The following is a 9,859-nucleotide window of genomic DNA, read 5'->3' on the forward strand; positions in this document are numbered from 1 at the left end:
ATCCTGGTTTCTCCACCTTTGACTGAGTATCCACACTGCACCCTCCTCTGCTGGTAGTAAGTGTTTTTGGCGGCCTGTGGCTGTCCCCTCTACCTGAACCACTGGGCTCGGGAAAGATGACCTTGAACCTGAAAGGAGGACTCCCTTTGGTTTCCGTGGTGGAAATAATTTTACCATTTGTCTCACAAAGTAAGAGAAAGTTACTCTCACCAAGAACACAAAGGGAAAATTTCTACCAAATCAAGGTGAAAGTGAGTTAAATAGTATGTGTGTACATATCTATCCTCCAGATTATAATATATTCTATCCTTAATTATGGGCAGAACTGAATTAAATATATATTAGGCTGTCCAGAAAGTTCGTCCCAGTTTTCCTGGGCGCTCCCAAACGAACTTTTTTGGCTAGCCCCTGCTGAATCATATGAGCAGCATGTTATTCACAAAGTTCTTTGGCAGAAGTTCTTGTTTTAGAAAATAAAGGTTAAGAGGAATTAAGCTAAGTAAGAAATTATGTGAAGTGCCTCCTTTAAAAGCAAAGCACCCCTTTCTCTTTTGAGTCAAGGGAAGTCCCCTTCCGTTCCACGTTAATTCTGCAAAGTGATCTCTTGCTGAACTCCTGCACTGTCGTTGCAATACCTCGAGCTGCAGAACTGCAGCTGCTACCCAAAGATGGGAAACTGCGTCCGGGCCATTCGATCTCGGTATCATTAAATGGGCATTGGGTGTCAGCAGGGGAGTGACCTTGTGGAGTCTTCCCCCACCCCACCCCCGCCAGCACAGCGCTCCCAGGACAGAGGAGCCCGAGGACTTGAGCAACCTGGCCCAGCTGCTGTGTGGCATGGCCTGCCCTGTCTGGTGACTACTAAGGACCTCAGGCTTTGCAGAGAAATTTGATTAAAACCTGGGAAATCTGATTTAAAAATGCCACAGTTTGCCTCCCTCGGTCAGACACACAAGTGCTGTTGGTTAATAGATGCCATTAGAATTTCAAAAAAAATTTTTTAATTTTATTGAGGTATAGTTGATTAATAACATTGTATTAAACCTCTGCTGTATGGCAAGGTGATTCTGTTTTACCTATATATTCTTTTTTGTCTTTTTTCCCCATAGTGATTTATCATAGGATCTGATTATAGCTCCCTGTGGTACACAGTAGGGCCTTGTTTATCCATTCTTTATGTAGCAGTTTGTACGGAAACTCTGTATTCTTACAGTAGAGACACATACGTGGTCACGCGGTGAAACGGCATTGTTGTGACTCACAGGGAAGGTCTTGCACGAAAGCGGTGCGCTGACCAGGGGGTTCTTAGCATTCAGTCCCCGCAGGGACGCTTTCAGACATGGGAACGGGTTTCCAGGGTGGGTGGGTCTGAGCGTGAGGACCCAGAGGAAAGCTCACCTTCACTGCCTGGAAGGTACCTTAGGTAAACGTCACCTTTTTAAATGAGCCCTGTGTGGGTCTCCTCTGTGGGACCCTTCTCCCTGCCGTGAGCTCAGGGACAGGCCAAGGAGACTGCGACGGTGTCTTCTCTGCTGAACGCACGCCTTTCTCAGGGTCAGACCACATGCCTGGCGACCACGCCCCACACTGTGAATTATCTGGGTGCAGAAAGACACCGAGTGGGGGGCCTTGCATGTGTCAGGGAGGAAGCAGAGGAACTAACTCTTGTCAGCACAGCGAGTGTGGACACCGAGTGAAGAAGCTGCTGGTGGAGAAAGGCAGGGCGGGCAAGGAGGCTGTGGGCAGAGAGCTGGATGGCGGAGGCTGGAGCGCGGACGGGGGCCCTGGCTCGGCCCAAGGTTTGTATTCAACCTGTGAGCCTATGAGCGCTCACTCACACCAAGGACAGCTTTGCGCGCATAAATCCAGTGTCCTTGGGGCAGGAGAGCATTGCCACGGACCGTTTCTGTCTAGTTCCTCAACTAAGGGATTTGGAAGGTTTAAGATAAAACACGTGGATATGTATTAATAGTCAAAGCGGACTGGGGTGGGGCAGGGGGTCGGCAGGGACCTCCCGGAGCCCCCTGGAATGTGGCGGTGCTGGGCTTGGGTGCCCTCACCGTTGGGAACAGGGTCTATCCGGGTTTTACTGACAGATGAGGAAAGCAGGCCTTAATTAGACAGAAGCCGAGAAGGTGGCCGAGCCAAGATTCAAACCTAGAACCGAAAAAGCTGCAGAGCCTGTAATCCTCACCCTCTGCCTCCAAAGCAGGCGTGTCATCACCGGTGGCAACAAAGGGCCTCACCAGTGTGTTGACCTCGGGATTAACACCAGCAGGGCGCATGCTGGCACTCATGCAGCATGGGAGTGCAAACACCCACGTAATCCTCAGCGGTTCACAAGCGGAAGCACACCTTGAAAAACCAGTTTTTTTCCCTTGGTGCTGATTCGGGGCACGTCATGGGAATGCAGAACAGACCGTGGTGTCCGCCCGTGTGCTAGAGAGACACGAACAGTAGCTGTTGGTCTGGCTGATTCTTAGCGTGACCCAAGTCCAGGGCTGCGGGGTGTGCACAGGTGTGCCCATCTGGAGAGAGGAGGCAGACGGCTTTCAGGTTTGGGGCCGTGCTTTTAGTAGCGAGGATGGCATGCAGGCATACTCCTGGGTCTCCCCTTCGCATATCACGTCTCTGGGCCTGCCTATAATTAGATCCAGCCCCACAGTCTGTGTTACACAATCTGTCAGCACTGGCATTTTAAGTTGTTGATGAAGTGGAAATGAATATGCTTTGGAAGACCGGTGTTTAACCTGTAGCATTGGTATTTCAGTATAAAAATTGAGAAACACGATCCCTCCTTCCGTGTGGTGGCGAGCCACCACACCACTGCTTCTGAGCAGGGCAAAGGCCTTCCTTGACACGGAGGTGGGCTTGGCAGCAGGCGAACGGAGCCTGTGAATGCCTGGAGAGCAGTGAGGTCCCTGGAGGCTCATGAGAGCAGGAAGCTGACGACACCACTGGAAGGTGTTGGAGGCGGGTGGTGGATGAAGCCACGCTGGTGCCTGGGCCCCTCCAAGGCCAGCATGGAGAGTGCACACAGAGCAGAGGTGAGCCGAGTGTCCCCCCTCTGGTGCTGGAGGAGCTGGGTCTGTCAGCAAGGCCTAGCAGACCCTGCGGACACGGGGGCTGGGAGCAGGCTGGTGATCCATCCTGGTGGTGCAGGCAGCCCCAGCCTTGCAGCTGAATGGTTCAGAGGTTCTCTTCACCCCTGCGGATGCTGAGAACCGACTGCGTGGCTGTGCTTTGGGGCTATCTCAGAGAACTATGAGCTCCTTCTTAATGGATTTATTAGGGAGAATATGCAGATGTTCTTTGGGAAATCTGAGTGAAACTTCAACTCTGTCTGAGAGCCTAAACTAATGGGAAAAAAATTCTGGTGTGATGATCAGGTGATCTGATGATCAGGGCGTGTCTCTTGTTGTTACTGACCTGATCAGCATTTCTGTTGGAGACTAACATCTAATGCAGTACAGGTGCTGCGTATATTGACATCTGCTCACCTCTGTAGGACTGGAAGCGTGGGGTCTGAAGACTTACAGCTGTAGCAATGCCTTGGGCCATGCTCGGCAGTTTTGTTGGGTGAATAAAGAATGAATGAGTGATGGAATAGGCATCTCAGTCTTACCTAGGGATTACTACAAAATTAGGAGAAACCTCTAGAGCAAGCTAGTATGTCCCAGTATGATAATAAGCGTTTCAAAATGTGTTTCAATTATATCCTCGCGATCAGTCTGTTTGGTGGAAGTTTTCCTGATTTGTATCTGCATGAATCCGAACATGAAAGAATGTTTCCTAACTCTTTGTGAATCTGACCAGCTGACTTTCCAATTAAATTTCTGTACTTCTTTGCTACACTTTGGTCATGTGAAAAGAAATTTTATATTGAGGATGAAGTTCTTTTTCCCATTAGTGGTATTAGTTAACACAAACTTTTGCATTAGACTAATAACAGGATTCTCATAGACTTGTGTGGACGTGCCTATATTTCATCAACGTAACTAAAATAGAATGTAAGATCTGTTATGAAATTACTGATTATTTCGATGAGACTACAAGAGAGTTTTTTTCATTCCCGTTTTACCGGTTTTTGCTTTGTTTCAATATGGCTTTTATTCATATTTCTAGGTCCTTATAGAACGTTTCTTTCTGATTTTTCTACTTCTGTAATTGGATTTTGTGTTTCTTTCCCAATTTCTTTTGTCCTTCTCTGAAGATCTATCAGGTTCAAAAGGTAGGCTCTTCCATATTTATTTTCTGATTTGCATGTACTCTTTTTCCCTTGCCAAGGACCTGGTCGCCTTTCAGAAATAACGCCTTTGATTGAGAACTCATTAAAGTTCTTACTGCTTCTTTTACTGTCATATTCGTGACTTGGTTTGAGCACGAATGCTTAGGTGTTCACATCAGCCCCCACGGAAAGCAGCCGTCAGCACACATGTCTGTGTACTGAATGCTTTTTCTATCTCCATTTTTCTCAAGAAATTGGAAAATTGTTTCTTTAAGAAAAAAATTAAGACAAAATAAATCACACTTTAGAGTCTGAAAAACTGTTTAGAATCAGACATTTGAAAAGAAAGAGTATCCTTGCATGTAATTTTATTATTAATAGTAAGTGCTGAAATTTTCAGTACATGTTACTATACGTTGAGATTATTACATACTGAATTAAAACTGAGTAAAAAAAGAAAATGATGGTATAACAATAAAACCCAGTAGCTTAAAACACACCTGCCTTCCATCCCTAATATTCAGAGTGCTACCATGCATCTCTGTTTCCTAAGGGTATTTTGTAAAGGCAGTGAGGTTTAGAAATAAATGCGCTGAGCTGTCCCGCTACAGAAAATAAAAACAACCAAGTCAGTGACTCCTGATCCAGCAATAATGAAGGAAGGCGCGAATGGTTCCCTGAGAATTTATAGAAAAGTGTTTATAGGGAGTCTTTCCCATAAATGAATTGAAATAATTTCTCGTTTACAAACATATTTAGTTTATAAAGAAGAGTTATGGTTGTCTTTGAGAGCAGCTAAGAAAATCAACAAGGTGACCTAATCTCATGGGTTAGAACATGCAAGCCCTTTAAACACAGAACATCAGTGTGTTTACATTTCCAGAGGCTCCGGCTCCTGGGGCTGCTGTCTGGTTAGACCCCAACCCGGAGCCACTTCTGATTTCTTTAGAATCATAACCTTCTCTGGAGAGTCTGAATTGCCTCAAGTAGCAATTTCCCAAATTTCCATTAGGTATTCAATGAAAATGCCCGTTCACCAGGATTTAGAGTTCTAAGAAGCGTACACCAGACAAACAAAATGAGTAACATCTCCATTTCCTTCTGCACTTGACTCCTCAGCCTTCACTAGCCCTCCGGGAGCCACCTGGCACTTTGTAAGAATATTAAATGCAGTGTTAATTTTGAAAAAAAAAAATTGTTTCTGGATTCCTTTACCAGCTGCAGTTCCACATTGCCTTCCCCCCCTGCCCCTCTCACTCTGCATAAATATTATCCCCCAAAGTGTCAAGAAACCAGTTAAGAAGGTGCCAAGATCTATTAGAACTTTGTTAGTTTTTGCAGAGTCCACTTGGAACTGTATACTGAGGCTAGAGTTCGAAACCACACATAGAGAATCCAGGTCAGAATTTCACAGGCGAAAGGCAAGGCTGGGAACCGTCACGGTAACTGACGGAATAGGACACAGTCAACTAAAACCTAGACAGGGACTCCTCTCTGGTCGTTTCTACTTGACTCATTCCCATCTGGTGCTGGATCAAGAATATCTCCTCCTCACTCCCAGGGATACGCCGTTAGAATCTTGTCAGAACGGTCATGTGTCACACAGTACAGGCGTCCCAGCTGGCCCTTAGTGGTAAAGAACCCACCTGCCGATGCAGGAGATGCAAGAGACCTGGGTTTGAGCCCTGGGTCGGGAAGATCCCCCGGAGGAGGTCACAGCAACCCACTCCAGTGTTCTTGCCTGGAGAATCCCATGGACAGAGGAGCCTGGAGGGCTAGTCGGACATGACTGAGGCGACAGCACAGCACGCACACCCAGCACACACAGCTAAAGGGAGCTCAGGGAGCCTCCACGGAAAAGCAGATGTCCATTATTATCATAAAAACATGACCCGGGACGAAGGGGGAGGAGGCAGTAAGGTTTGGTGGCAGCCCGTGGGCTGTCTCCATCACAGTTTCTCTTGTGTTGCATCAAAGCTGTTTCTGAAAGTCAAGCACGTGTGCGCCCGTCTGGCTCTCGCTTCCCTCTGCATGGCTCACCGGCTCCTCACAGCCTGCGTGTGCGGTGTCTGCACTTCCTAGAGTTTGCTGTGCCGCCCCTGCTACTAACACCAGGACGACTCCTTAACTGTGCTTTTCCAGGGGCGTCCTCTCCCCACGATGGCTTGGAAACGTAGCTAGAGTTACCGCAGCTGTTTATAAGGCCACCTGTGAACTCAACGGAAGATTTTAAATACTGGTTCTTATTTTTGTCCTAAAAAGTGCGACAGGTAGAATGCAGTATTTGATACGGGTATAGAATTGGTCAAAAAGGAAAAGACAGAAATAGAAAAACGGATAATGCAGACCTCTTTTGGAATTTACTTTTTTGTCAGATTCTATAGGCTCGTTCCTTTTTAAAAGCCACATTTTCTATCTTTGTAGTCAAGGCATGAGATAAAGGAGGGTTGATGGCATCGAACTTTTTATACCTGGAGCTTGACAGTGAAAGCAGGGCTAGCATGATTTGAACGCAAAATAGCTTTAAGCTGTTGCGTTTAACTTACGCTGTTGTTGAAACATGACTGTGGGAAGTATTTCCCTTCTCAATTTATAGTCTAAGGGAAGGAACTTACAGAAAAGTGTTTGGCTCATGTGCTTTAGCTGCTCAGGTTCTATATTGGTTGAATTTTTAAAGCACTGATAAGTTCTCTCCTAATTTTCTTCGTCACGTTTTCTACTTACCACCATTCCTAAGAGAAAGGGGCGAGACCATTGAAGGGCCATATGTTTTAAATCTGGCCGACTTTCAAAATAAACAGAAACTAAACCAAATATAAAGCCAAGTATAACAGCAGCAGCCTGTTTGGGTCATTGTAAAACCATTTCAAGTGCTGTCGTGCACTTCTCACATGCGGTATTTTCCCTCTGATTTTAAGTTTTTCGTGTGTGAAAGGAAAATCATCTCTGTGTTATACAATACGAAGGTTTAGATGGTGGTTTCTTGGTTTTCTTATTGGAAATCAAGGGAAAAGTGAGGAGAAAAGCAAAGCCCCTTTATTTGGGACTCCACCGGGGCTCCCACCTAAATTGGGAATTGCTATATTTTGGCGACAATAATAGCCATCCTGAATCTGCTTTTGTAATTCTCACTTGGGCAGCTGCAGTTTAGATAGGCAAGGTGAAAGCATGGAGATATTGGCTTTTTTTCCCTGTATCAAGACCTCTTCTACAACAGGCTGCTTGGCCATCTTGCCATTAGCAGCATATGATAAAGACGTCCACAGCCCAGAAATTCTCGAGGGCCTAAATTTAGCATAGATATCAGATGGCTGGAGCAAGTGTATCAGAAATCTAGGGCTCAGGACATGGTTTCTGCCCCTTTCCTCTGGTTTTCTCATCCTTGTTGTAGCAACAGAGAAATGGCTCTCCGGTTTGGCTTCTCTTAAACAGGGGTGGAAAAGAGCCGGACACGACTGAGCCACTGAGCACACGCACACGTGCGCGCACACACACACACACACACAGTGTTTTATGGCTGCAGTACATTTTCTCCGAGGGCACAGCCAGCTTGACAGAAGGGCTCGTCGTGCTGCCGGGCTGTTGAAATTCCTGATCTCTACGGAGGTCTCCCCCTCGCCCCAGCAATGCTTTGTCCTGGCCTGTCTTCCCAGGTGGGGAGGGTCATCTTCCTGGGCTCACAGGTGGTGTGGGGGTCTGCAGCCCCCCGCAGAGCCCCGCCTGTTCTAACTCGCGTTGCCTCGGCATGTTCCCTTGACCCTGGGGCTTAGAAATGCATGTCGGAACAGTGTCCTACTCAGAGCACGTGTCACTTCTTGCCTCATCTTCTTTCCCTTCTGTCTACAGAAATATTATGGGCTGGATACAAAATGGGGCGACATCGAGCAATGGATGGTAGGCCTCAAATATGATTTTTCAAAGCTTGAAACGGTCTGTGATTTCATTCTCCCACACTGTAATTGCATAGCTAGATCCTGGCTGCCCCCTAATTTAATACTGAGAGGCTGCCTTCCGGGGATGTTTGCATCTGGTCTGCTTGTTTACAGCCCCTGTGAAGGCTGCTTAGAAAAGGTCCGGCCAGGCGTCTGGTGAGGCGGCTGGCTCCTGGAGCCCCCCAGGCTAGCATGGGGATACTCATGCCGGACCAGGGCCCCCCAGTGTGAGAACCTTCCTGTGACCGGCCGGCCTAGCCAGCAGCTCTAGCCGGAAGCCAGAGGAAGCATTGTGCTGTGTGGTCTCCATTCCCAATTGCAGTCAGCTGCCCGGCCACTCTCCTTCCGAACTTTATCCTTCACTGCTGGGCCCTGCTCACCTCGTGCACTGTCCCTGAGAAACCATGGTTCTTGGGGGAGAAAATTCCTTTATCTTCTCACCCTGTTTCCTGGCACAACTTATCTGTTCTTCGTTGCCGGGGACCAGCCCCGGCTGATCCAGGGTATTCGAAGGAGAGACGACGTAGGCGAAGATCAGGAAACAATTGCTTAATTAAACGTTAATTAAGGATATAAAGAGTAATAGAATGAGGATAGCTCAGTGAGGAAATTCAGTGGAGAAAAGAGGCTGAAATAAGGATAGCTCAGTGAGGAAATTCAGTGTAGAAAAGAGGCTGAATAATTCAGCCAGAAGGTAAGAGAAAGAACGACATGGTGAGACCAAGTTTCGGTGAACAAGGCCCGCACTTTATTTTCCAAAGTAGTTTTTATACCTTAAGTTATGCATAGAGGATAATGGGGGAAGGGGTAGAGTCATGCAGCAAGCCAGGCTTTCTTCCTGCAGACTTATCATATGCAAAAGCTTAGGTGATTTGCATCATCTTCTGGCCCGGAGGCCTGTTAACATTTTAAGACCCTTTCTTCAGAAAACTTATTTTTCTCTAAAGGTGATTGGCCAGGAGCCACCCTCCAAAAGCATTAGATAAAGTTGCATTCCTACAGAGCAAAGGTGTGGTGGGCTATAACAAGAAAAAGAATTAACTCAAGGGTCCTAGGTTACAAACATTAAAGCTACTACTTACACCAATTATATTAATCAATACACTGCCAGGGACACAGCAGGTAAGGGATATGGAGACTTAGCAGCAAGCATTGGCCCAAGAAGTGAAAATCCCTTCACCAATACAATTTCTAATCAATCTTTTAACTACTCAAAAGAATCTGTGTTTAGACAGTTTAGAACGTCTCCTGCCTCTCACGGTTGGGAGGCTCTGAACAATCACATGTGGCCGGAAAAACCTATTCAGGCAGGCTAGAGGATTTCCAAAGGAGTTTGTAGGTTGAAACACTGTCACACCCAGGAATTATTAACTGGAGCTGTAAGCTAACTCTTTTTTCAGAGAGGTAGTGGGGGACAGCCCCCCATAAAGTCAGAGGTGTAGGTGAAAGGTCAAAGCAGAAAGTAGGCAGACTCTGGTTTTGGGGGTAGATGGGGGACTCCTGAGGCTCGATCCCGCCTTTGCGTATGCCGAGCCTCCTTCCTCATGACCTTTGTCATGGGCGGAGTTCCTCACTGGCTCCCAGCAGTGATAGAATTCCAGTTGAGCTATTCCAGATCCTGAAAGATGATGCTGTGGAAAGTGCTGCACTCAATATGCAATATGCACTCAATATGCAATATGCCGGCTCCCGGCATTTC

General features: G+C 46.9%; 1 protein-coding gene across 2 annotated transcripts in view; it reads left to right on the plus strand.

The window, feature by feature from the left end:
* LRRFIP1 (leucine rich repeat (in FLII) interacting protein 1) overlaps nucleotides 1–9,859 on the plus strand; it is a 94,414-nt gene that overhangs the window by 22,410 nt on the left and 62,145 nt on the right. Inside the window, exons 3-4 of one of the 2 annotated variants that reach the window (XM_010862052.1) lie at nucleotides 4,214–4,231; nucleotides 8,075–8,122. The exons of the other annotated variant lie outside the window; for it this stretch is intronic. Coding sequence (XP_010860354.1) covers nucleotides 4,214–4,231; nucleotides 8,075–8,122 — 66 coding nt within the window. The remainder of the gene's footprint in view (nucleotides 1–4,213; nucleotides 4,232–8,074; nucleotides 8,123–9,859) is intronic. 2 annotated transcript variants of the gene reach the window in all.

The sequence above is a fragment of the Bison bison genome, unplaced genomic scaffold (genome assembly GCF_000754665.1).
Source record: "Bison bison bison isolate TAMUID 2011002044 unplaced genomic scaffold, Bison_UMD1.0 scf7180017864475, whole genome shotgun sequence".
Lineage (NCBI taxonomy): Eukaryota > Metazoa > Chordata > Mammalia > Artiodactyla > Bovidae > Bison > Bison bison.